Source organism: Athene cunicularia (assembly GCF_003259725.1).
Source record: "Athene cunicularia isolate RWA chromosome 1 unlocalized genomic scaffold, athCun1 chr1_part2, whole genome shotgun sequence".
Classification (NCBI taxonomy): domain Eukaryota; kingdom Metazoa; phylum Chordata; class Aves; order Strigiformes; family Strigidae; genus Athene; species Athene cunicularia.
Window position 1 is genome coordinate 881,606 of NW_020799092.1, and position 26,436 is coordinate 908,041.

The 26,436-nt window shown below is 39.3% G+C and overlaps 2 protein-coding genes across 12 annotated transcripts in view; one reads left to right on the top strand and one right to left on the bottom strand.

Annotated features, from left to right (window-relative positions):
- The window catches only part of NCF4 (neutrophil cytosolic factor 4), a 65,087-nt gene that overhangs the window by 3,264 nt on the left and 35,387 nt on the right, over positions 1–26,436 (top strand). For 3 of the 9 annotated variants that reach the window (XM_026867777.1, XM_026867774.1, XM_026867776.1), the window contains exons 3-6: positions 5,370–5,440; positions 7,154–7,252; positions 11,202–11,260; positions 12,277–12,313. The gene's annotated coding sequence lies outside the window, so the exon portion shown is untranslated. Of the gene's footprint in view, positions 1–5,369; positions 5,441–6,716; positions 7,253–11,201; positions 11,261–12,276; positions 12,314–26,436 lie in introns of those variants that run through there. The other 6 variants (XM_026867773.1, XM_026867781.1, XM_026867783.1 and 3 more) reach the window with 4 other exon arrangements.
- On the bottom strand, positions 8,133–20,305 carry PVALB (parvalbumin). Of its 3 annotated transcripts, none has more exons than XM_026867784.1 (5): positions 20,248–20,305; positions 16,335–16,402; positions 14,248–14,380; positions 13,721–13,830; positions 8,133–8,352 (listed from the first exon to the last, which is right to left on the bottom strand). In XM_026867784.1, exons 2-5 carry the CDS (start codon positions 16,393–16,395, stop codon positions 8,324–8,326), a joined length of 333 nt encoding a protein of 110 aa, XP_026723585.1. In that variant the 5' UTR covers positions 16,396–16,402; positions 20,248–20,305; the 3' UTR covers positions 8,133–8,323. The 3 variants fall into 3 exon arrangements, with proteins under 3 accessions (XP_026723585.1, XP_026723586.1, XP_026723587.1); XM_026867785.1 differs by lacking the exon at positions 20,248–20,305 and adding an exon at positions 16,709–16,828; XM_026867786.1 differs by lacking the exon at positions 20,248–20,305 and adding an exon at positions 16,504–16,764.

The following is a 26,436-nucleotide window of genomic DNA, read 5'->3' on the forward strand; positions in this document are numbered from 1 at the left end:
ACAGTCTTTTAGACTGGTGTCTGGCTTGTGCTTCAGATTCTGTCTGGTACTGCAAACCCAATACAGCTGTGCAAATCACTTAATTGTCTCCCTCACAACATATATATGTTAAAAAGTTATTTTTGTGAGGCAGAATTCACTAATTAATATTCTTAGGTCTTGTTTTTATAGTTATTCACATATAGACGCAAACATTCTGGGTATGTTCAGAGTTAAGCAGGTTCCAACCTGTAACTTGAACGTGCTGCCTGATGAGCTACTGAGGAAGTAATGTAGCTTTCCTTGGAGTAAGAAATGCTTCTCAGGAGGGCATTAATGTTGAGGAAAGGAATTAGTAGATCTTTCTGTAAGAAATCTCTTAAATACCAAGTGTTCCATTTTTTAATGTTCTTTTTAAAATTTTATGTTACTTGAAACTGTGACAAAACAGTATCAGAAATATCTTGCAAATGGATGAATATTCAGAGTTCATGCAGCTTTTTAAATCTGTATAGATTCTTACAGAATTGACTATGAGTGTTTACTGATATGTCTGGAGGGCTTTGAAAACTTCAAGAATGGATGTGTAAATTTTATTGTACATTTCCATTCTTTACACTTTCCCCATGCAGTAGAATAAATAGAAACTTCATCTATTTTGAGGGCTACTTCATTTGGCATCCCACAAATTGCCTTTTGTTTCTTTTCAGAGTGGGGCTATTAGCACAGAAGTAGGATTTTGGATGCTTTCTATATCACTGTTGATAATGGCATTATAGTTCCAGGTTTTCAGATTTTTCAGTTTTGTGGTAGGGGCTGAGATGTGGATATGAAGGCTTTTTGCCTGAGACTTGGTGCACTAAAATGTAAGATGATTATGAAATGGTTGAGTCAGCCAAAGGATTTGTTGGCAGTTACAATGGCACTTTTGACTGATCTGGAATATCTGTCATTTGTTACTGATCCACTATGTTGGGAAAGTGGAAGTTAGAAATGAATGGCAGTTGTGGCATCAATGAAAAGCGGTAAATTATTAGATGTAGGGTAGGTACCTCTACAAGGCTGTAAGCTTGGTTTGAATATGTTAATTATAACTGTTATGTCCTTTCTTCTGAGATTATGGAATGAGGGACAGATTTCTCAAGGATGCATTCAAATCCACAAGGATAAAAATAAGGAGAATTTAGGGTGAATAATTATGCTGTAATAATTTCTGTCTGAAAAAATTCCAGACTAAATCTTTACTTGTTTGTTCTTGCACATGGAAGTTAGGGAAACTGCTGGGAACAAAACCTAAATCTTTATTTAGTTTTTAATAATATACCCCAAAGCATTTGATCATGGATCTGTAACTTCATACAGAAAGTCTTATTGTTGTATAGACCTCTCCATGGTGGAGTATCTGTGACAGACTGAGGACCTGCTATGGCCTTGTGTTTGGCCTGAACCTTTCTCAGCTGTGAGTACGCTATTATTGGAGCAGTCATTGTCATGCTCTTTTGCACAGTCGTGCATATGGTGATTGGATGCTGGTGAGTGAGCAGTGAGTATGCTTCTGCATCATGGCAAAGAGGTTAATCTGTGGAATACATGACATCTTTAAATGAGCTACCCGTAATTCCAGCATGTCAATCATTATGCGGTGATGATGACTATGATATCAGCTGGGAATCTCTTTCTGTATTTCTGCGTGCTGCCTGCTTAGAAAAGAGCTGCTAGGTTTATGCTCATGCTGTATCTCTTGTTAAAAACTCTAAGACAGACTACATTCAAATCATGAGATTTATTAAAACATAAAACATTATGTTTTGGATTATATTCTGTTTATGTTTTTAGGGTTTGAATGTTCAAGGTTTTCTCTGCAGGCATGACAGCTAGAATTTTGTTCCCCTTGATGAAAACTGTGAGTCAGCCATGTGACTCCAGGACCTGGAGGTTTAATGAAGGAAGGAGACAAGAAATAATATGAGACTCCTAATTAAATTTTCAAGAGTATACAACACTCTGTTTTCTATAATTTCCACTTTTCTAACAGGTTAATTTTTAGGCACAAACTTTTCCACCTTATCCATGTCTTTTCTTTTCAAGGTCAATTTATTATAACATGTTTATTTTATAATAAAACCTCTTCTGGTCTAAGCTTTTCAAATACTCCCTCTAATCATCTCCAATCCTTCCTGCTCTGGATTTCCTTTTCCCCAAGCCCCATTCAAGATGCTGAATTTCTGTGTGGTTCACCCTCTGGCCCCTGTCTCAGAGCTCTCTGTCCAAGTAATGTTGTTCTCTCTTACTTCAAAATCAAGCCTTCCCCTCCTGTGTTCCCAGTAGCTGTTCACACCAGCTACTTCCTTCCCATTTGCTGCAGCGTCTTGCTGGTCAAAGTCTTTGCGGCTTTCTTCCTATAGGCATAGGGCCTTGGTTCCTGCTTGTGATGAAGTCTGAAACATCTGGGCTACACAGTGAATTTAGAACAATTCTGAATTAGAAGGATTCTGAGCTTGTAAAAATAGGATACACCCAGGAAAAAAATTATGTGGGAGCCCTTCATTGTTACATGTTCTGTGTTTTGTATTCGAGTAGATGAAATTTCAGGTTAATTTTGACCTATAAGGCCTTCAGTGAGAAATAATTTAAGTTCTATTGTATCAGTTATCTTCCTTTGGAGCAGTCAAAATGAAGGTACATTTGAACACTAGGATCCCCAACAAGTCAAAAAAGCTGTAGACTCCTTAAATGTATGGACAAATGTCTTTTATGACACCTCTGCTTTTCTAAGAAGGCTATCACATATGAATGAGAAAGTTAATACATGGAGAGAGGAACAGAGAAACACTAGCTCTAGTAATGAAAATTTTTACAGAACCCAATTAAACACTTACTGCAGCAAAGCTAAAAGGAGACTTGCATTACAATGACATAAAATCTTTATTTTTTCCCCTAACCTCTGATTTCAGCTGTCTGACTAAGAGCAGGTGCTGGGGAATAGCTCAATTTCAACAACTCATTGCAGCTGAAGGAGTAGATACAATTGTGCTGTATCCAGCAAAACTGAAAATTACTTTAAGGGAGGGGAATGCAGATGTTTTAAGACAGAAAATCTTCATTCATCTGCAGAAGGAAGCATAAAATTAGCACAGCCACATAATTTTTATTCCTCTTTATATTAGAGCAGTAATAAGTGCTTGATAATTTGTTATTATCTTTATATTTTAGTACCTTCCTAGTGATACTTTTTAAAAACTGCATTGCATTGTGAAAATACAGGAAGTGGAGTTTCTTAACAAAATGTTAGAATTAAAGAAATCTTTCTAGACAACATTTCCAAAACCTGAAAATGTCTCTGAACCGTTTGGCTTTTAAGCAACTGATGGACCTTACCTCCAATAATAAATGATTTAAGCATTAAGCTCTGGTCCTGAGCCTCTTATGACCAGTCTAGAAGCTCTACTGGCCACGTTGGGGGAGTTGCCCTGTTCTTACTACTTGAAGGCCTAAGTATCCATTTGTTAAAGCTGGCGTTGTGCTGCTGTAACACCAGTGAAACCAACTGTTTTTTTGTATGTAAACCATTAATTGCTCAGATGAGCATCTCCTGGTATTAAAAACTGTTGTTGCAATAATAATTAGAAATTCTGATTCAGACACTGACAAGATCCTTTCCTGAGATCATCCTAGGTGGAAGACTGAATGAGTTTATGAAAAAAGACTTTCCTAACTGCATGTTCCAATGGCTTATTAAGTGCTTTCCTGTATTTTTATTTGTATCTTCTGATCCATTTATTGTTGTAGCTCGTGCAGTCTATTTTTTTTTTTTTTTTTTTTTTTTTTTCTGGTGGCTGGAGAAGGGACCCTGTATTTATATTAACTTCTGTCTTTAAAATTGTATCAACCTTTGTTAAGCTTTGTTACTTCATTAAGGAGAAGAGCAGTAACTGGAAATGTACTTCCTCTCTTGTGAAGTAATTATCCCACATTAGGAGATCCTACTATCTGGGAAAGTTTTGGTGATTGATCTCTCATGGACACAGCCAACCCTTTCAGACACATTTGGCTTCACTCTTGTTTAGGAGAAACACTGTTTTAAATGTTGGAGCTCTGGGGAGTGCTGGCATTTCTAAAAGGTGTGTCTCTTTGGAAAAAATAATCTGCTAAAACACCCTCTCAGAATGAAGGTGCAGCAGCTCAGGTTCAAGCACATGTTAGCTATGACAGAGTCCATGACCTAGAGGAAGTATTTTAATCACTGGCATGTGCTAAAGCCTGGATGGTGGTAGAAAAAGAATGTCAGCACATGCTTTAACCACAACTCAGTTTTACTGTGTTAATGCATGCAGTGCAATTTCTCTTTCATTTGCAATTAATTTATAAATAAAATAATGTGTTCTCTATCAGCTGACCACTTAAATCTCAATTTGGGATTTTAGTCAAATGAAGTTCTTTTGTGCTTTATGATCATTAATAAAAATTTTGTGGTCTAGTTTGTGTCTTCAGTGAACCTTGTATAAACTCATAATCCTTGATATTATTTTGTTGAGGCAGAACTTGTTGCAAATATTATGTAATGCTGCAGTTTTTAATCCCATAACAATATTAACTCTGTTTTGGACAGAATATTTTTAATGTTTTGATACTATAACACAGGAGAATGTGAACTGCATTTCCAGTCTTTGAAAGTATTTAGAAACTAGGGAAAATTGTCCTTACTTCCCCCCAAAAAGATGCAAAGTCAGAAAAGACAAAAGAAGCAAACAAGCAAGCTTTGCTTTAATGAAGTGAACAAAGTGTCAAAGTAATCACAGGATATGAGGCAGTGTTGAGCTCAGGACTGGTGAATACACTGTAAATATAAATCCTAGCTCAGCTTTTGCAAAGTGAACAGGTGTTATGGCCTCCAGTCCATTTGATTCCCAAAATAAGATGTGGAAAATTGCTGATCCATGGAAATCCATTAAGAGCTTGGCAGGACCCTTAAAGCATAAACAATTATTAATTTGTTGGTTAGGTTTGGTAATGGTAAAAGATGATTGAAGAAATTTATTAAGAGTTGGTGATGGTCTGTTGGTACAAAGCCCTTTTGTTAAATGTTAATGTAATTTGTCAGGAAATGATGCTTTATCTATGACTTAAGGATTTGTCTCTTCTTCCTTTTGAATTGTAGCTGAGAGCAAGCTGTATTCCCTAGCAATATACAATACCAATGTGAACAAATAGTGTCTTTTTTTTGAATGTGTAAACATAATTTACATATCTTAAATCATCCAGTTGTGTCTCATTACAAACCATTGGCTATGAATCTAAGGAAAAGATGTGTGCTTGTTATTTAAAATTTTGTCTTCAATGTGATGGCTAGAGTTGAGTCTTTTTTCATAACTTCTACTGTATTACAATAGGGAAGAAAATTATGGAACACTACTGTTCAGGACAAAGAAGAAGATGTAACATGCCAGTTAAGAAATTTAAGGTAAATGTTTCTTGGAGAAACTTAATTTTGCTCCTTTGCTTATGACTCTGAAAATTAAAACATTATTCTTCATGAAATAGTACATTCCGGGGTAATGTGACTTTTTTGGTATTTGTCAAGCCACACTCTGCTGAAAGTCTGATTAAATTTTCTAGCAAATTCTGCTTTCTTCAGTCTTTACAGTAGTTTTTGTGACAGTCTTAAAGATATTAAAATGAGAGCAATATGAAAATGAATAATATATTCTACATATAATGTTTTATTTCATATCTTATTGTAACTTAAAATTTTGCATTTGTCTGATGCATTTTGAACCATGACTAGATAATTTCCACCCAACAGGAAAATTCTGAGAATTTTTGTTAACTGGAAATGGAACAGTTGAAGATTTGAGGAAGGTTTGGAAGGAATTTGGGTGGGAAAAGTGAGAAGCTAAGATAAACATTGAAGAGCCAGCAGTGAAAAAAAGTAATAGTTTGATGATGATTGCTAAAACACTCATTTTATGTTTGGGCAGAGATTTATTTATATTACACAGATGTTTGAAATTTTTTTCTTCAGTAATAGAGGCATGAAATATTGAACTTCGAATTTACAATACAGTTAGGAAAAAAAAGTCGTTTAAAACAGATTATATGCAAATTCTGAGTATACCAATTGCATATTTGAATAAACTGACCAAATGCATGTTTAGAATATCAGATACTGCCACCATGAAAAGTAAAGGTGGTATTTTGGAGGACTCGGTGTAACTTTTTCAGTTTGAAAGTAAAGGATGTGTCTTTTCATCTTATCCATTACTATATAGCTGCAAAAATTCAGGCTAAATTAGGCACTCAATGTTGCTTGTTCGGGAGTGATTGAAGGAATAATGTGAACAAAGACTGTTATAGGAACCATTAGGGTCTTCAGACTTTTATGCCAATAAAATATTCCCATGAATGTTGCTGTAACTTACTTTGTTTCACATAATGTACTATAAATAAATTTTAGACTCATTAATGGCAGTGTTTATTTGCTGTTTGTTCTGTTGTGCTTTTTTTTTGTTAAATCCATGGGTAAAATTTCAGCTTTCATGCCATCCAGTGAAGCATTAAAATATAAACCCTTGAAGATTCAAAGAATAGAAAGAGACTATAAAGGGCTTTGTTTATATAGCGATGTTTATGTAGATTCTCTGACTGCATGGATCTTCATTCATGATACTTCAATAGCTGACTTCCTAATGTGGGGTTTTTTTGTTTGTTTGTTTTTTTTTTTTTTTTTGGTAGCCCTGCAATACTCTTGTAATTACGCTTTATGACCACTTGAGGTCAGCAGCTGCCGAGAAAAATAGGTAAATCGCAATCCGTTTTCGTTCTCTTTATTTAGAATAGTTAAAAATCAATACATTCTTCAGATCCGTCTAGACATTGTGCAAAAACAAAGGATTTCTTTTGAACACACAGCAGGTTCAGCAAAAAGTCTTCCTTGTAAGTTACTACAGAGTGAAAAGCTAGAATGGCTTTAGCGAGTGTTTATTGTCTTCCTGAGTAGCATTGGGTAATCACTGTGTCACAAATGGTATTCTGTACAATGCGGTTGTGAGAGGGTTTCAACTTTGTCTTTTTGTTTATATTAAATTAGAGATGAGTCTAAATGGAATAAGGTATTCTTGCTTCAGGGAATAGTTTGGAATCCAGAAATGGCAATTATCCTTCTTTTTTATTGCAGTAGAAATCAATGTTCTGTCAAGATACGGGGAAGATGTTGCCTAAAAGGGTTCTCCTCTTTGACCACCCCCACTCCCCACCCCCACCCCCACTGCATGAGGTAAAAATCTTGAGCTTGGTGCCAAAGTTACTGAACAGGATTTGGGAAACAAATGTTTAGCTCTTAGTTCTGTCATAGGCTTACTGTTGGCTAGTAATTTCTTTATCTTGAGTCTCAGTTTCCTATATGTAACTCAAAACAAGATAGTCACTTCTCTGGTAAAGTTTTAGAATAAATTATTTTTGCTGGGATTTTTTAATATACTATTTTAACAGTGGGAGTGTCAACAGCAGCATCACACCTGAATCTTGGCGTCCATTTTCCTGAAGTTCATACTGTTGTTTCTTGTGAGTATTCCATTCTTTCTGTCCTAGATAGCTGTGTAACAATTGGTAGGAAATATATTCTGTGTTTCACAAGTGACCACTTTTTAATAGTTATTAAGAAGTTATCCCCATGCATGATTGACACCAACTGATATTCCTGTCAAAACTTTTACACAAAAATCCCCCTGCACCAGGCAAATTTAACAAATGATACAGACAAGGATCAATTTTCTGATCACCAAAATGCAGCAGGAGAGATGTAGGTTAAATATTAGGAATTGCTTTTTAGCTATAACACTGATTAAATCGAAAGAACAAACTGCCAAATGAAGTTGGGTAATTGCCATCACTAGAGATTTTCCAGGCTATGAGTATGCATCCACTTAGCAGGGATGGCTTAAAAATAATGCAGTCAGTTTTGCCACAGTTCGAATCTTATACTGGATGACTCATTATATGCATATTTTATCCCAAATAATTTTAAAAATTTCTTCCCACCTTACCCTAGCTAGGGATAAAGCAGCAGGGATGTCAGCAAAAAAGAGTAAAATTTTCTCTCAGCGTGTGCCAAGCCTACATGAAATAAGAAACAAGTTCTAGTGAGAGAGAATAAAGTCCAGATTGATGTGACCTTTATTATTTTAACAGTGTCTTTCAGCACAGTTACAGAGTTGCAGGATTGCAGAGAACAGAGCTGGAGTATAAAATAACATAAATAAATATAACGGGAGCCAAAGCAGTCAGCAGGAGGTGGTTGGAATTGGGCAGTGAAGGATGGGTGAAGGGTTTGCATTGGTCAAAGCCTTTATGACTCAGCCACCATAGTTGCAAATTCTGGAGAAGGGAAAAATTTTTTTAAATATTAAAAAAAGAAAATGTAAAGAAGGAGGAAGCATATTACAATGATTACAGAGTCACTGGTGTAGCAGAAACATCACAATAACAGAAGAACAATGAAATCCAAGTTAATTAAAAGGGAAATTATGACTTAGGCAATCTTACAGTGAAATGAAAGGGTTTTCTGAAGGTAAGGAAGAAATGCTATACATGCCAGACTGTCAAGACTGTCCACTGCTATTCATCTGAAGAACTTGATTAGTTCCCTGTTATTCCTTTGTAAGTCTCAATGGGATGAAGGCAAGAACTAGAAATTTAATTTTGCAGTGAGATAAATTTTCTTTATATCAGAGTTTGGCAAAAAGAATAATTTAAGGAGACTTTCAGAGTATTCACATTCCTCTATTATAAATATATTACATTTAAACTCAATTTTGTAATGACAAATTGATTGAAAATGACAAATTGCAAAAACAGAAGGCAGACACCCACCTATGTAGCAATCTTGACCACACTGGTGATAATGAGAAAAATTCCTGTGACAGCAGAGGACCAGGACTTTTCCCTGTGTTTTTATTAATTTTACATCCGTAATATTTACATAAATGTATCTATCTGTAGTTTGGGGTTATTTTATGCTTTGGTATATATAATGGCTTTCAGCAGGACGATGAAGTGTGGAAAAGGCACATTTGTATCCTGGTGCATGGCATGCTGCACTCTGAATACTGTATTACCCAAGGAGGTTATAATTCCTAACTCCATCTAACCTTGAAACAGTTACACATGAGAATACCTTGCACGGTTGTGTGTGCCTCAGAACACTGGAAATACAGACTGGAGGGAATCCCAAAAAGGGCAACAAAGATGATAAAGGGATTAGAGGGTGTACAGAGAGAGTGATTTACAAGTTTAACATAATCAGCTGAGAGGAAGATGACAAATAGGGAAGGCAGTCATCTGCAAAGGCCCAAGAGAAAATTATTGAAGCTTGCCATAGTGAAGGGTAATGCATTGCAACTAAAAAAGATAGAAGATGAAAATTTTAACATTTTAATGTTTAGTTGAAAAATTCTAAACTCTAAACAAGTGAGATCTTTATTGGCTGGTGTGTACAAACAGATAGCACTTTTGATGAAGTGTCCAAAAACCACGTTGCCAAATGCTGTCAAACCATACTGAGAAATAGAAGTGTCAGAGGGTTTAAATTAAATCCAGATTTATCCATAATTTTGAAAGATGTAAATCCAAATTAGGATTAGTGATGCAGATTATTTAACACAAATAAATCCTGTACACTGTGGGTACATAGATTGAAAGTGTTGCAAACTGAATTTAAGAGATAACATAAAGTGCCTGTGATAGAAACCCAGACTATTCTGGGCAGAAAAGGAAAAAGGCTATGATTATTAAATCACTGTGTGAATAAATCCTGCAGAAAGAAACATGAACTGCAATGGATGAAACCTTTCCAAAAGGGAAAACTAACTATGTATATTGTATTAGAAAGAGTTGTCATATTTGCTACAGCTAAATTAAATCCTTTTTATAATAATATATATCTACAGGATATATTTGAAAAAGGTTATTCAGACTTGCAGCCAAATATTTTCCGTAATACATCCTGATAGTGATTTTATCACTTAATGGCAATATATTTCACGGGTACTTTCTGATAGCCAGCAAACCATAAAATACTCTTTCATGAATAACTGCCATGTACTTTCTACTTTTTCCAGGATTCTCAATATACTTTAAATATTTCAAGGATGTTCTAGTTCAATAATCTTGTAAACTAGTTCACTCTTTATTTTCATATGAAGGTCAGGGCAACAACAGGTGGCATTTGTGGAGGCAGAGTGTATTCATATATGCAAAATTTCTGAGATAAGGCACTGTGTGTTAGCTCCTGCCGGTTGTAAATGTTTATTGCCTCTGTCTGGCCTGTAAGTGAGAGAATCCCTGTGATTGACTACATCCTCTTCTCCAGTTGTAATTCTCCTTCCAAACAAAATTAAGTTATATCTTTCTTTGCACAAATAATAGTTCTAAATTACAAGTACTTAGACTATTTTGCCATGGAAAATAATTTACGAGCTGTCTTGTGTCAAAGCTCTGACTTAAAAGGAGAGGAATGTTTCTCTGTCTTCAGTATAGTTTAGTAGTATACACCAGCCTAATGCATACACTGCAGTATTTTACTGAAATGACAGATAAAATTACAGAGAGCATGTTGTAGGCTAATGATTTCTCTCATCAGATTATGCTTTTTATATTATCTGTACAATAACAAATCTATCTAGGAAACTTCATTTTAGAAGATACAAGAGCACAAAGAAGGATAAGAAAAGAAGGACTTCCAGAATATTTTTGGTTTATGTCATGACTTTTATCTGTGGCAAGATCATGATTTATCAGTTGTATTTTGAATGCTTGATGTCTTATTTTTAAAACATTTTTTAAAAAATAATTGAAACACTTTAAAATATTTGTAGAAGTTGAGCTGTATAAAGGACAAGATTTTGACTTACTATAAAATTTGACTTACAATAAAAATTTGGATTTGTTCTGTCTACAGTGCATGACCTTTGAAAATTGTCTATGGACTTTCTTAAGTTTATTAATATCAAGAAACTGATCAGCACAATGTGCATGTTCAGTGCTAATACACAAAATAGATTTAAAAAGCCATTGTGATCAGAAATCTTAATTTTATTTTCTCCTCTTTTTTATAATCATTGTCCTGAAGCTGACATAGCTGCTTCATCATCACTCTCCAATCCAATCTGGAAGCTAATATTTGTATTTTATTAGGTAACCTGTCCTTGTCCTGAATTTTTTTTCAGATTCATCATCTTCTGTTCACAGCAGTGAAAGATGGATGAGGCTTGACATCACACAGAAGGTGATCATGTCTTGCATGAACACGTTGTAAGTTTTCAACTCTTTGAAACTGGCAGATCAGCCACAAATTACAAATATTGATAGGAAAAGAGATAAACTGGTGAAATTATTTCTGAGCTGTGTGGTCTTGCAGGAATGATAAAAAGTTTGAAGGAGAAGACCTAAGAGAAAGTTTGTCTCTGGAACTGGAAGAAGGCCACTTAAGATTAGCGTTTGTGATGATACGGCAGAGAAAGATGGCTCTGTGGTGTTAAAAATCCATGAAGATCAAGTTCTTACAACTGCTGTGGGGTCCTGAGGAACAGTGTTCAAGGGCCATCTAGTGAATTAACGTTAACCCCTGTGAAAGGCTGCATGTTTGTGATAATTTAGTAATGTACAAAGCTGATGTTTGAAACAAGAGGTAAAAGTAACGCCTGACAATTCAGTTACAGGGAAGGAAACAGATGGTTTGCAACAGAAATATAGTATTGCAATACTGAATATGAATGTGATGTACATTCATGACTTTACATTTTATTTACATAGACAGTTATAACTGGAATTAGATTTATGTACCAAAGGAAAAACTGGAAATTATCTGTCATCCTCATACTTTGGTCACAGTCCCAACTATTAACTTTGCATGTATTTCAAGCCTTTCTGGTGTAACAATTTGCTGTTGGAGTCAGGTTTAAGAAATGGAAAGAAACCAATAATATTGTACAGTAGGAATATGGCCAGAAGAAGCAAAAGAAAAAAGCCCTTCATTCTCTTCTCGTTATCGAGTGCAAACTCTGAGTAATTCCAGTTCAAAGTTAAGGAAGGGTAAAAGTTGCAGAAGAAAGAGATAAGGAGAAGAGGTGTTTCATATTGCTTTATTACAATGTACTGGCTTTCAGGCATTGTTTCAACTTTTAAAAAAAAGTTATGATCAATCTTAAATAAAGAAGTTAATGCTGTATTCTCTTGTATAAGCCAAAATCATTCTGCAATATAATTCTTTTAACCCAATCAATAATTGTTTTTGTTTTGCAGCCTTCCGGGAATAACTGGAAAATGTATCTGATGTGAGGTTGGTGGATCAGCTATGAGCTTACTTACCTGAATCAAGTTTTCTTCTGAAAATCTTGCCCACTGATTTTAGTGCCACTGCCACTAATTTTAATGGGAATAAGGAGGGCCCATATAATAAAGCATATGACATTTCAGATAATGACACACTAATTGGGTTCAGTAGCTCTGCTAAAGTTTAGTGGGAACTTCCATTAGATGCTTCACAATTGCTCCTCTGCAATCATAATATAATCACAATCACAGAAATGAAGAAGCTTTAGTCTAGAAACAGGGTCATAGTCACTGATATGCCAGTGTGCTCTGAACAGGCAGTTTAGCTAATATATTGCCTAACTAATATGTCAGTGGCTAATTTTGTGTGTCATTTTTTCAGCTTCTGAATTAGAAGACTATGTTAGTTAACTGTATTTTGATTTTAATCCCTTTTTTAATAGCGTTTTTTGTTTTTTGTTTTTTTAAACTATTTTTTACAGATCCCAAAGATAGGTAACACAGAGAGACATGAGGTTTTTTAGATAGTTTTTAGATTTCAACCTATCATATGGCTTATCAATATGGTGAAAATTTAGCAATTGTCTGCTGTCTAGGTGATTTAGTACTCTGTCCACAAACTTCTGCTACTATTTCCTGCAATGAGGAAAGATTTAATTCAGAAACGCATTTCTTCATGTCTCTTCCAGTGTGTCTCAGGGATAAAAAAGGGGGAAAAGGAGAAATTTTGTATGCATGCTAATTTGATTCATCCCAAGGGGGAATAAAAAACAGCAGTAATTTTTAAAGCAATGCTTTGAGAGAAAAATCTGTTCTTTTCTTGTAGTTCTCATATTTAGTAAAAGGGAGTGACAAGCTTTCTTAGATATGAAGACCCACATAAATACTAGGAAATATTGGATAGACAGTTATGGTGTGGAAAATCGGTAGCAGACTGGACTTTGAATTTTAAGAGCATTGCTTTGCTAAATCATGCATTGCATTCCTATTTACTAATCATCAAGAAGAAATGCCGGTACTCAGCTTTTTTTCTTTCTCTTTTCTAAGTTTTATAGTCAAGCTTGGATCTTTAAACTCTCAGTGTCCTAATCATCACCTCACTGAAACCAACAGAAAAATTAAACTAGTTGAAGCAGAAGTTGGATCGGTACTTATTCCTATGCTGTAGTGTGCCTGAACTACATCTCGTTTTCTCTGAACTCTTGCCCCCTCTAGTGTCAGAACTCGGATTCTGCTTCCCCTTAAAGCCTGCAAGCAAGGTGTGGCAAATGTAGCAGGACTTGGCATTTCATTAAACCCCAGTTGTGCCCTTCAGAAGGTCACAGGCTCCACTGATTCCTAGATTTCCTCAGTTCTTGTATGTAAGAGTAATATTCGATTGTTACTGTGAAAGTTTACTCCTCTAATCACATACCATCAGCGCCAATTTTACCATCACCGTCCTTATCTCCAGCAGCCAGAAGAGCCTTCGTTTCTTTGTCTGATAGGTCTCTTCCATCTGGGGCAAAGCCCTTCAGTACAAACCTGAAGAGGAGGCATGGAAAAAAGGAAAGGGTTTTTCCAGAACAGTTTCACTTTTTATTTATTTGTAGCACTGATTTGATATGCAATTTGGAATCAAGGGTTGTATCTTCTGTTGTTGACCTTCAGGAGGAGTGGTTTACTCTGAAACTGCATTTGGCTGAAGAACTCTCTATAAGGTATTGATCATTCATGTCTTTCAGGGATCCTGCAATAAAAGTTACAACTAGCTACCTCCAACACACTTCAGATCACATTATCAGCAAACAACAGATTATTGCACACAAATCCTAGTCAAGAGATTGAATTGTATGCTATTATCTAGAGTCTTGTAAAAAAAAAAAAAAAAAAAAAAAAAAACCAACAGGAAATTAGACTCTTAAGATGAGGTTATTTGAGAAAGGATGTATCTTTACTTACTTTAATTCATCCTCTTCAATGAAGCCACTTCGATCTTTATCAAGAATATGGAAAACCTTCTTCACATCTTCTGGGCTCTTCTTTTTCAATCCTACCATCTCGAAAAACTTCTTGTAGTTAAAAGATTCAGCCGCTGTAGAAGATGAAAAGCCAGAGAACTACTTAGAAAAATCATGGAAACATATATCAGCACATACCCATGGTTTTCTTCCATACTGCTGCATGTCCTGCCCTAGGAGGCACAGTGGAGCCCAGCTGTGGTAGGAGCTGGGTGTATGCACTGCAATCCTCCACGCTTTGCAGACACTAATGGAAATAAAGAAAGGGGGAGAGGGGCAGTGTCTCTGCAGGTGAAGATCTGAGCTCCAGAGAGATGGAAACTTACCCAAGGTCACTCAGGAAGTTTGTGACAGAGTTGGGAGCTGAAGTCTAACCTGCTTGGTCTTGTTTCAGTGCCTTGAAGCCTTCCCACACCCACACCCCCTAAAATTACGCCAAAACAGTAATCTGAGAGTGGACTCCGACTATTAGATGGCTGTCACTTTTTGACATTCCCAGCCCTGGAAAAGACCAAATGCTCTTGCTCAACCGTGGAGCCTAGTGATGAGAAGTGTTTAGGAGCACACGGCTATTTCAGTTCTGTTTGTGGGATTTTTTTGTTTGTTTGTTTTTCCCTGAAGGCTTTCTAGAAATTAGTGTTGCATTTCAACCGCTGAAGGTATGTGCAGTCGTGGTTTGTAAACTCAGACACTGCAAGGCAGCGCTGTACTGTATGCTGCTTGCAAGACCTTGTGAGGCACGATCGCCGGGGAGGAGAAAAAAAGAAAATCAGCCCTTGAAATCGGAGCCGAGATAAATGAGTTTGCCTGCTCCACCTCTCCCGTCCTTTAACCGCACCCTCTTTTGTCCCACACATGTAGCCTACAGACTGGGGTGCGTATTAGAAATCGATAGTGACCTCCAAAACGTGCTGTGCACTTTTCTTCCCCCCTTCCTTCCCCGTGCATCCTTATTGCCGCCGCAGCTTTTCCTATGACATAAAATTAAGGAGGCTCAGTCATTCGGGATCTGCTTGACAGATCTGTCATTAGTTGTTGCTAATTGCATCTGCTCCGGGACTTGGAGATGGCCCTAGAACAGTGAAAGCTAATGAGAAAAACAGCTGCTGGATCCAGTGAAGCCGTTTGTTGGTCCCTTCGACTCTCCGGCTACTGGGTTCGGTCGGGGTCAGCGGGTTTTGCGCTTCTGTCCATTTGGGAAGGTCATTGCTCAGACCGGGACGAAAGGAGCCGGCTCCCCTGGGGGGTGCGATCAGCCAGGTAGTGTCGGGAGAGGGGGGAGATAACGTGCATCCCGGAGCACCATTTCTGGCGTTTCTTTGCGAGCAACCTTAACTACCTGAATCTCTTCAAGCATGAGGAGGGTTTGCTGTCAGTTTAGGAGTGGCGATGAATTAGAGGGGTAGGGAATGTCTGAAACCCAGAGGAGTCTGAGAGGGAAGTGCGGACCGCTGCAGGCATCCGTCCTGCAGAAAGCTTTTGCAGTCGAGCAGTGCACCCGCTTGCTCTACTGTTGCCTTCCGCTCCATCCCGAAGAGTAAAGCCCACCCGGGGATTCCGCATAGGAAGTAAGAAAAGAGCGGCTTCTGATCTGCTTGTAACAAGAAACAGCAGTTCTGTAATACCTGAAACTAAATATCGGCGGTGAGTGGGAAGCTGCCGACATCCACGGCTGACGTCCCTATCCCACATAAAATATAATCTACCCTGGTTCGCCGAGGGTTTTGTTCCTTTGGAAGTATCTTCTCGGCAGAAAAAAAAGTCTGCCCGCGGTTACTGTTTGCCTTCCTCTAAAATAAACATTTAATCTCCTTATGTGCAGGGCAACATTGCTGAGGATGCAGCCCTGTACTTGATAAACCTGTCAGGCTTTCACTGCACTTCGGAAAATACACCCTCATTTGATAGTTTGTCTAGCCGGATCCTCTAATCTTCCCCGAGCTTAAATAAATGCAGTGCTATCCTAAATTGAAGAGATGAAAGGGGTAAAAGAGAAGGGGGGAGAAAAAAAAGAAAAAAAGCACTCACCTGAAAAGGCTCCCACAGCCTTCTTGATATCCTCAGCGCTGAGCACATCAGTCATAGCCATCCTGCAACTGTTTGAACAGGGAAGCAAGTGCGAAAAGATTAAAAAGTGCTTTTCTCATCATTTCTGCTCATATGACCAAAGCTGCAGTGCTGTGTGGGGATGGCACACCGGGAAAGGCTGGACCTGCGCCAGCTCTATAGCTCTGTGTAGATGAGTGCCACGGACTGTCGCTCCCCAGTTTGCAGCGCACCAAGTAGTCCACAGACGCGAGGGTTCGGCTAAAGAGAGGGTACGGGGATGCCTTTGCAGGGACCGGGGTGGGGGAGGACGAGAGTGAGGGTCGCTCCCGAGGAGGTTGGCGCCTAAGCATTACTGGAGCAGTGCCAGAGTCTGTCGTGATACCGGCTAGAGATAGAGTTGTGCCAAGGTCAAGTTCTCGGGTGCGGTGGAATTGCTAGTGGTGCATAGCAGAGTCTTTCCCTTTTGTGAGTCAGGATGAGCTTTACCAGTTAGATTCGGCGATGAGTAAGGAACTGCAGCATATGCCAAGCTTCAAGCTGCTCTTGAGGTCGGGAAGCAAACGTAATGTAGCTTTTGAGCATTTGCCTTATGGTTCAAACACTTTAAATATCTCCCCCTTCTCCCTTCCCCCACCCCTTCACACACAGATTCCTTTTAGACCTGTCTCTTTCGGGCCAGTCCATATTAAGCATCATCCTCACTGAATTAATTATCACATTCCTGCGAATCCTACAGATTCCGTTTGTAGTGCACAATATGCTGCAGGATCTTCCGTGATATGATCTGGTGAAGCGAGATGCGAGGTGACGACACGCTCGTGCGGAGCTCCGGTGCGGTGCTGAGCTCCTCGGGCGGGACTGGGCACTTCCCGGCGCCGTCAAAGAAACAGTGAGGAATTGTAATGTAGTGTCCAGGGTTTTTTTTTTTGGTTGGTTTTGTTTGTGGGTTTGTTTTTTTGTTATTTGTTATTTGTTTTTGTGGTGTTTGGTTTTTTTTTTTTCCTCCAAGAAACTGTGCCCATATTTTCACATGAAATATTGCAAGTAGTCCAACTCGTTCTCAGAGTTTGGGGACAGGAGCCTTTAGGCTGAGGTGGGCAAGGTTAGGGCCCTGTAGCAGGGCAGGTCTCTGCAGGGGTGCCGGCATCTCCGTTCCAGGACAGACGGGGGAGGGCCGGGGGGTGGTGGCCAGATCCCCGCGCTGCCATCAGCAGGTCCAGCCCGGTCCCGCTGACGCAGACGCACCCTCGTCCTGAACGTGATCCTATGGCACAGGAGGCGACGAGGGCGGCTGCAAAAACTCGGATCGCTCTGTCGGTAATGCCTCGGCGCTTTGAAACGCCCGAGCCCCCATCCTTCCCTCCGCTGCCCAAGTTCGGCGGTAGCGGGTCAGTCAGCGTGCCACTGAGCGCACAAGGACTGAGGAGGAGGTGATACTGGGGTCCCTCCCCTTTTTTTCTTTTTTAAATACCGACTCTTCGTTGTGGGAGGGACTGTCGCTCTTCTCTCCTTGGAACTTTGTCTTCCATTTCCGTGTATTTCCTGAGATACAAGAGAGGCTTAGTTTTCCCTAAGGACAAACAAGGAGACGGGTGGGGGAGCCGAGTCCCCCAGAAAACTGCTGAAAAGCAGAAAACTGCTTTGTTTTCAAGAACACAGTAGTTCTTGGTAAGCTTCCACAGAACAGTCAGGGCAAGAAGGATTATTAAGCAATATTCAGAAATCCTTATAAGTTGCTATAAGTAGATAAGTTGCAAAGTAGGTGATCACTTCCTTGTATCACTTCCTAAATTGAACATACCTTTTCCTGATCTACAGGGAAAGAGGAGCTGTGCGCTAGGATGCTGACTCGAGATAAACTGCAGCCCTACGAAGGGCTCTGCACACCGTCCCGCGTGGGTACTTCTCGCTCAGCTGCCCCCGTTGTTTCGGAGCTGGGAGGTGAAAGGGTGCAGTAAAGACAGTACTCGGGTTATTCGGGTCTCTTGCTTTAGCGGAGTTCAGCTTGAAGAACGGAGGCGAAAGAGCCTTGTGTGGCACATGCTAAAACCCAGTCGTTACTCTGTTTTATGCTTAGGTTAGATGGAGACCCATCAATATATAGCTATTTACACGAGAAATCAATATGCATGATCTTGTGTAATCCGCGTCGCTTAACTGGCAGAGGAAGGAGGATAACCTTCTTGACTCCAGTGCAGACGCCTCCGGCCTGATCCGCCACCGTCGCCGCTTTCCCGCTTTGCCAAGTTCAGCATCGCTGAAGGATGGGCCTCGATCTCCGGTTTTCTTTCGTACGAGCCTTTTGCAATCCCGTTGATGAGGAATCCTCGTTCTTGGAGCCACACAGCCTCCCTTTAGGTCCCTACAACCGGGGGCGCTCCCGCCCGCCCGCCAGGAAGGATGCTGTCGTGGCGGGGCACTGGTGTTTCGGTCAGAGCGCATTTGGAGGGCTGTAACTCGAGCCGGGGGCTGGCAGGGGCGAGGCGCAGCGCTGCCTGCTGTGCGGACAGACGCCACTCAGGTTAAGTAGCCTCACGCCAAGGCAACCGGCCGGAGGCGCGCAGCTGCCCGGGGGCTCATTCCGGGCCCGTCTCCCGGGGGTGGCAGCCCGGCAGCTCCCCCCGCACCCCGAACGATGCGCGAACCGCTCCGCTTTCCCTCGTCATCGGATCTGTCAGGCCGCGACGGCCTAATCATGCTGCGAAGGCGAAAAGTGAGAGGTGCCAGAAAAATGAGGCTTCAGATCAGGTGGAGCCATTTGTACAGCGTAAATAACATTTCCCCCAGCTCCCCGTCCCCTGCTCAGAAGCCGAGAGGCGGTGCCGTCAGCGGGCATAAAAGCGAAAGCGGCGGCATACAGGTCTGGGGAGCGGCACTTGGGGCTCTAACATGGAGTAGTGGTTGAGGCCCGTCTCTAATCTTAGCAGCGCATCCGTTTTAAGGACAGCTAGCAAACTTCTAGAAGCTTTTAACCACCGAGCTTTAGTCAAAACTGTTATTCTAATATAAAAGGCGTTTCACGAATTGGCGGTTTCACACTCGACCCTTCGCCTTTTTCTCATCATCCCCGCGAGATGAATGACGCGTTTTTCTTTATTTCTGAGATTTTGCCAATTTTCCTGCCCGAACTATTTGCAAAATATACACCGTGGATTTCCAAGTTCTCTGTACAGAAGCTTTCGTATAGATCAACTGTCCCTTCCACCAGCGCCAGAATAATGATATTCTTACTAAGCAAACGATCGAGTAAATTAAGTAAAAAGCAACCCGCCCTCATCAAAAGCAAACAATTCAGGGAGAATTTCACAAACAGCAAGAAACCCCCACGCCAAAAATTGAAGCAGGAATCCGGGGGTCCTTTGCAAAAAGGGTGACCCATTTCCTTTTATCTCCCTAATGACCACACCAAAGAGAGCAACTTCATCCCATCGTCTGTGCATAAGGAGAGATGTAATTTCTGCGACGTGTTTTGGAGTTGTTTTTTTTTTTCTTTTGGTTCACGACTGAGCATTTCAGTAAATTCTGTTCACCGAATCCTTGCTCGCCTTCTAGTTCACATTCTCCCCTCCCCTTCAGTGTTTTGTTATTTCCATTTTCTCACTTTATCCCCTCCTTTTGTCCTCATTCCCCCTCAATGTGTTGACCCATTTTATCCTTTTAATGGCCTTTTCTTCTCGCTCGGAGTCTTCTCTGCGGGAAGCCATTCCTCAGCGTTTGGGAGATTTGCACCTCTTTGTCTCTGGGCTTTTGTTTGTGGAAAGGGGGATAGGGTTGGCGTGATGGAAGATATCCTTATCTGCTTTCCTTCTGGCGCAGGGTCTGGGCTCCTGCCGAGAGCGGGCGAATGAATCCACGTTTGCTGTGGAAGTTTGAACATTTTCTTGCTACTTACCTTTTGGATCTCCCCTAAGCGCGCTTGAAAAGGGTGTTAGATATGGAGGTGCTCAAAAAAAGATGGAACTCGGGGTAGGAACCCCACTTATATAATCTCTCTTGCTCTATTTTTGGCAGGTGATACCCACTTCTCGCTGGTATCAGATATTCAGGGATTTTGGTGGTGGTGTCACATTTATCTTTCCCTTAACTAATCAAGTAACACTATTAATAATCCTTGGCGCTCACCTTCCCCTGGCTGTGAAAACCTATTACCTCGGCAAACTAACGGTCTGCTTGAAACTTTATTCGAGAGAGACAGGCGGTATGAATGAGCTATTTGGGGGCAAATAGGCGCTTCAACTTCCATCAGATGAAGTTGGTGTCGGGGAGATCACGATGAATCAGGAGATTCAGTTCGCTCGATGGGACTCTGCTCAGAAGGAAGGGAATAGGAAGATGCAATCTCTTCATCAGGGAGAGGGAAAGCGAAGACACTCTCAGGAGTTTGTCCTTTTCTGTCTTTAGCCCTAGCAGATGCTACTCGAAACGGGATAACTGCCCTAAACTGCCTCCTGCACCTAAAGCTGCAACATTCAGTTTTACCTCTTGGCCTTGAAGGAAGGCAGAAATAATTTTTCCTGCAGGCCACAGCAAATTCAGTTGTGTAATTCTGGTTGCTCATACTTAAAGGAGCATCCAAAATCTTCACTCTGGGCCCCCTTGGGCAAGTGCTGTTAGAAGTCTAAAAAATTTACAACCTGAAATTTCTTAGGAAAGGCAGGGCATTGTAAATGAAGAAATAGTTTATATACAGTTATAATACATTGACTGTAACCTTTTCAGCATATAAATACTCTTTATGATGAATTGCTCATTCCAGGAGAAGACACCTTTGAAGATACCTCTATTTTCACTCTGTCAAGCTGTAATAACAACAATAAAAGAGCCATTGAGAGCTATTTACCATTCTGTAATCCAGTTGGGGACAATTTTCCTGATATTTAATGTTTTTCTGGCAAGGGGAAATATTTTATAAAGGACTATGAATCACACTTATCTGGAGTATATCTGAGAGTAAAAAATAATCTTTTCCGTTTCAGGATGCAAACCCAACAGTCCTTAGGTTAAAAAGCAACCAGGGCTGTTGTGATACAACTGAAATTATCTTTTGGGAAAGGCAGGTGCTCCAAAAGTGAGATCTGATTTTCCTAGCTTGATTAATTGACCCTAGAAGGAATGTATAGGTTAAGAATATTTTTAAATAGTTCTCTACTGCCAGTATCATTTTGATGTGGAGTTCTATGATAAATTGAAAATTCTCCAGCAGCTTTAGGTAATTTATAAAGAGGAAGCTTTATTGAATGAAACATGACAAAGGTTAATTCAATCAGTTTAGTGTTCTCTCACTTATTTGTATTACACTTCCTATGGTGGTTTTTGAATTTTCAGTGTACTGCATTAGTAGAGGAAGCAAAACCACTTTTCAGGTAGCCGTCTTTATTTCTCACAGACATTGTGTCTGTGCCCTAGCTCAGAGCAGGTGAGACTTTGTATTTAATTACAATGTGAGATAACTCTCGTGGGTCCAAATGTTTCAGCCAACTGGTGAGTTGCCTTTGGAACATGATTCATAGTATGCTGTTTGATAAATTCAGTGATGTGGGGTTTGCATTACACTTTCATGTATTATATACATTTGATGCAGTACCAAGATTAGGTTCTGGTTTAGAGATATCTTGTGGTTGTTAGCTGCATGGCCTATTTCTATTTGGTACCTGGCAGTACAACTTTTCTCTTTACCTTCTTTTGGCAGCTTAGAGAGGGTAAGGATGTAGGACTGTCTTTTTGGCTACTGGTGTGTGTCTTCCATTTCTGTCTGACCCACTGGAATGCATGCGTTCGTCCACTGGTGAAAGGAGACCAAGTGCAGGGCAGGTCACTGTGATTCCTCTATGTAATTCAGCCACGTGAAAACAATTCTGATTAGTGGAAATCCTTTCTTATCCTTTTAGTTAGCTCCTACTGAGGCTTATTTACAAAGAGAGAAGCAGATTTATGATATATATGCTCAGTGGGCATATAGTGAGGTCTTTGTTACATGTCAAGTATTTAATTAATTAAAAGGGGTTTTATTGTTGGGATTTTTTCATGGCAAGAATACAATAAAGCTCAAAACTCTGACACTTCTGGGTTATTCATACAAATCTGCCTGAAGCTGAAAGACATGGAGCATTGTGGCCACAGGTTTGTGAGAGTTTACCTGTGTGAAATGATAGAATTTAGGGAGGAAGTTCATGTTACTGCACTCATCAGTTTCAGTAATGTGGTTACATATGTACTATTATCTCAATCAGGCATTCAGGAAAAGATTAGGGCTGGGATTCCCTTTTAGGATACATATACACTGCAGAGTTAATTGGGACACTCATCTATTATAATTTCTTTTTCCCACACATATAAATAACGAATTTGAATAATAAGATGCTGCAGGTCCATATCAGCCAATGTACCCAAAATTTTTGATATTATCATCATAGTGCTAGCATAGCACTTCAAAAAGGAAGCTTGCCCTGCTGCTGTCTCCCATGTCTAGTACATGTATTGTGACAAGCAGCTTCAGTCTTCAGGGATACCAACATTCAGTCATCTTTCACTTGCCCTGCATTTATTTTCTTACTTATTTGTTAAAGAAGCCATATGATTTCCTTTATATGAAAGAATATTCTAAAATTTAGAGGTTTGATTGATAAGAAATATTTCTTGGTTGCCAGTTAAAATGCTTTCATATATTTTTATCTCAGCAATATCTCATGTAAGTCTCTGGATCAGCCTTCTTTTCCACTGTCTTCTCGGTGATTATGCCTTTCACTTGATTTTACAAGCAGTTATAATATCATTCAGTCCTTGGGTTTAGCCAAGCTATACAGAATTTTTTATTTTACACCTTTTCTCATGTATCAGCCTCTCTAGACCTGTATTTTTTTTTTTTACTTGTTTTTGTTATTCTTCTGGTTTTGTTGGCATCTTCTCAGTATTGTGGTGCCCAGCATAACATGGAGTTACTTTGCTGTCTAAGCTTGTAGATTATTCTAAAGCATCCATTACAGTCTTCAACCTGTTATATAAGACAAGAGTGACAAATCAGGTTGAATTTGATGTAGTCCAAGATGTACATACAATCTAGTACCCATCTATGTTGCATTCAGATTTGGAAAGTATTCACACAATAATTAAAAGTATTTTTAAAAGTATTTTGTATGCTTGCAGCATATTTTGGTTAAAAACATTTTGAAGGGTTTTATACCCAACATTCATTATATAGGAACTCCTTCATTTTCCTCTAAGGCAAAGCTCAGTGCTGGTCTCACCTATGTTTAGAGGCAGAATAGGAATCCTTACAATGGCAGTATTTTCTCTGATGTTTTTCCTAGAAGTTATGATATAAGTATATATTTCTTCCTCCTGCTTCTGCTGTCAAACTCGTCTCCTCTCACAAGGTCCTAGGTATATTGTCCTCTTCCATCTTACTTCTAAAAAAATGAAGAAATATCATATTGTTATCCTTCTTAGCTGAAATGAGATGCCTTAGGTGCTCCATATAACAATAAACCATACAATACTGTGATTCAGGATTCCAGAAACCCTGTACCAAAAGTCTTTTGGAGAAGTAGGAGTAAATATGAGTTTTATTTAATATAACACAATTAGGAATTATTAGGAAGATGAAATGTCAATACCTACATTAGAAGTTGTCAGAATTTTGAGCACTTTTCCTGGCAAAAGTACCACTAAACCTTTCATGTTGGTGAGTACAACTTGTAGCTTTTTCAAAAGATACATTTACATAGTAAAGAATGTAGCACTTACTGAATTTAGTCCACCAAGGATGTTGTGATTTTGAGAGCTTTATATTTTGGAGAGGACAATGGACAAAGTCATGGAAGAGACATCCATTGAATCTTACCAAACTCATACAGGCCACATCCAGCTTGTGAAGTTCCTGAGCTAAAGTGGTTGGGATTTGGGATAGGATTAGGGGTGTCATCATGTGATTGCCTTATGCTTATATTCCTCCAGAGGCTTTTGTCTATGTCCACTGTTGGGAACAGGATACTGGTTTAGAGGACTAGAGGAAACTTATTTTGATCCAGTATAGTGGTTCTTAAATTATTTTCCTCTGTGTAGTTTATAATACCACACATGTGTGAAAAGTGGAAAGATCAGTCGGACAGAATGTATATGAAAAATAAATTTGTTAAAAGAATGACTCACAGTACTCATAGAAAAAAAAACAAAAAAACAACCCCACATTTTATTTTGCTAATATAAAACAGGAAACTTCAGTCCATGTTTATGGTGACTCTTTGCATATATGCTGCTCTTGGATTCATATATGCCCTCTTTAGGCTGCATATGAGCATATATATATATATATATATATATATTTTATATATATATATATATATATATAATTTACACTACTACCCTGTGACTGAAAATGTCAGTTGTTTTGTATATACTAATTATAATTTCCTTTTGCCAGATGGTGTATATCAGACTGATTCAGGCTTTTAGGTTCCATTACTTCTTCATAGTCTATGCAACAGACAATTCTTTGGTTTGCCTGAGAGAAGTTTGTATTCCTAGGATCAAAGCTTAGTGGTTCCATTTTTACATATGACTCCTCTGATAATTGGCTCAAAATCTGAAAATATCAAATGGCTACAAGAGATACCCCAGAGGCTAGAAGGAGCTAACTAATAGTCTATGCTACCAGTGGGCTTTGGGGACTCACCAGCTCACCATTGCAAATGGTGTGGAAAAGAAAGTGAAATGTCTTGAACAGTATCAGCCAAAGGAGATAACACAAATGGAAAACAGTGATAGGTGTTTCTGTGTAAACCCCTGGTTAGAGTTATGCTCAGATTACCAAACAAGAAAAAAATCTAGTGCTGAAAGAGTAGGTGTGTATATCCTAACACCTCCTAGCAACTCTCTAATGGATACTTACAGCAAGGAGAAAAGCTGTTAGTCCCAGTGGGAAACCCTGACCTGAAGGTTAAGAGAATGGAAACAGTTGTTTTTCTTTACAACAGACACTTGTGGGTATCAGACATTTGTCATAATTTGTCATAATTGATACTCTGGTGTTGTTCACACTGGGATGGATAAGCCCATGTAATTATTACCACAGGGGTTATATTCCAGAAAAACTAGCACAGCAGAAAGATGGCTTCATTACTTAGTCACATTTATATTGTTCTGCTGGTAGGAAAGCCATCAAAGCAACAGGTTTTGGGGAAATCTGACTTCAGATTGAGCAGTTGGAATCCTGTGGTAATCCAAATTTTGATACTTATTCTTCAATTAATCTGTTAGGATTTTTTCTTATGCTCTTACAATTTGTTTTAGAGCTGTTAGTGCATGGTGAGATGGATTTAAAAGTCAGGTTTGTAAAGGAGTCATATCTTTCTGTTCTGCTGATTAGGGATACCAATTATACCCAGACACCAGAGTGAAAAGAGCAGGCGTATTTTACTAGTGATAACCAATGTAACAGTGTAATACAGAAAACATGCAGTAAGAAAAAGCAGAATAGTGCACTTGAAACAGCAAACAGCAAAAAACAGGGTAATGCATTAAATCATTACTACATGAGAAAGAGAATGGAGATTAAGAAAAATACCCCTTGCATATATTATCATCCCCCAGACCCGCAGTGGCTGGGGAGCCCCAGTTACAGTGAAGATTTGGAGACCCTGTCTCGGCAAGTGGGAAAATCCTGCGCGGTGCGTCCACCCACAGGTGAGGCTTCCAAAGTCACTGCAAACGGGCCCAGCCTTACATACCAGAGATGGACAAGCCAGAATAGCTGGCACCTTTGTTCTGAGCGGAAAATTTCTGGTTTCATTCTCCTGTTGGATTCCACCCAAAGCCTGGCCAGGGCTCAGGGGGAGAAACTAAGGGAGTTTCTATCAAGGCCAAATACCTGGGTTCTCAGCCTTGAACAAAGCTAAACAAGGGAAGCTGGATACATTCTCTCCTCACTCCTGATTCTATTTTGTCTAAGCTGCATCTTTCACTAGCGAGTTTACATACGTTGTTAATGATTACAGACTAAGTTAGCAGCTTCGGCTTGGGGCCTGTTGTTCAGGCTGCAGTACTTCAACGCTTTAGCACTTTTTACATCAGCATAAGTGTGTTG

What these genes read in the sequence shown, in the direction of transcription:
- PVALB (XM_026867784.1), bottom strand. Translation starts at nt 16,395, where the DNA reads ATGGCTATGACTGATGTGCTCAGCGCTGAGGATATCAAGAAGGCTGTG. An exon ending in GGCTGTGGGAGCCTTTTCAG is followed by an intron (nt 14,381 to 16,334) that starts GTGAGTGCTTTT and finishes CATCTTCTACAG; the next exon opens with CGGCTGAATCTTTTAACTAC. An exon ending in TGGTAAAATTGGCGCTGATG is followed by an intron (nt 8,353 to 13,720) that starts GTATGTGATTAG and finishes TCCCTTCTCCAG; the next exon opens with AATTTGCAACTATGGTGGCT.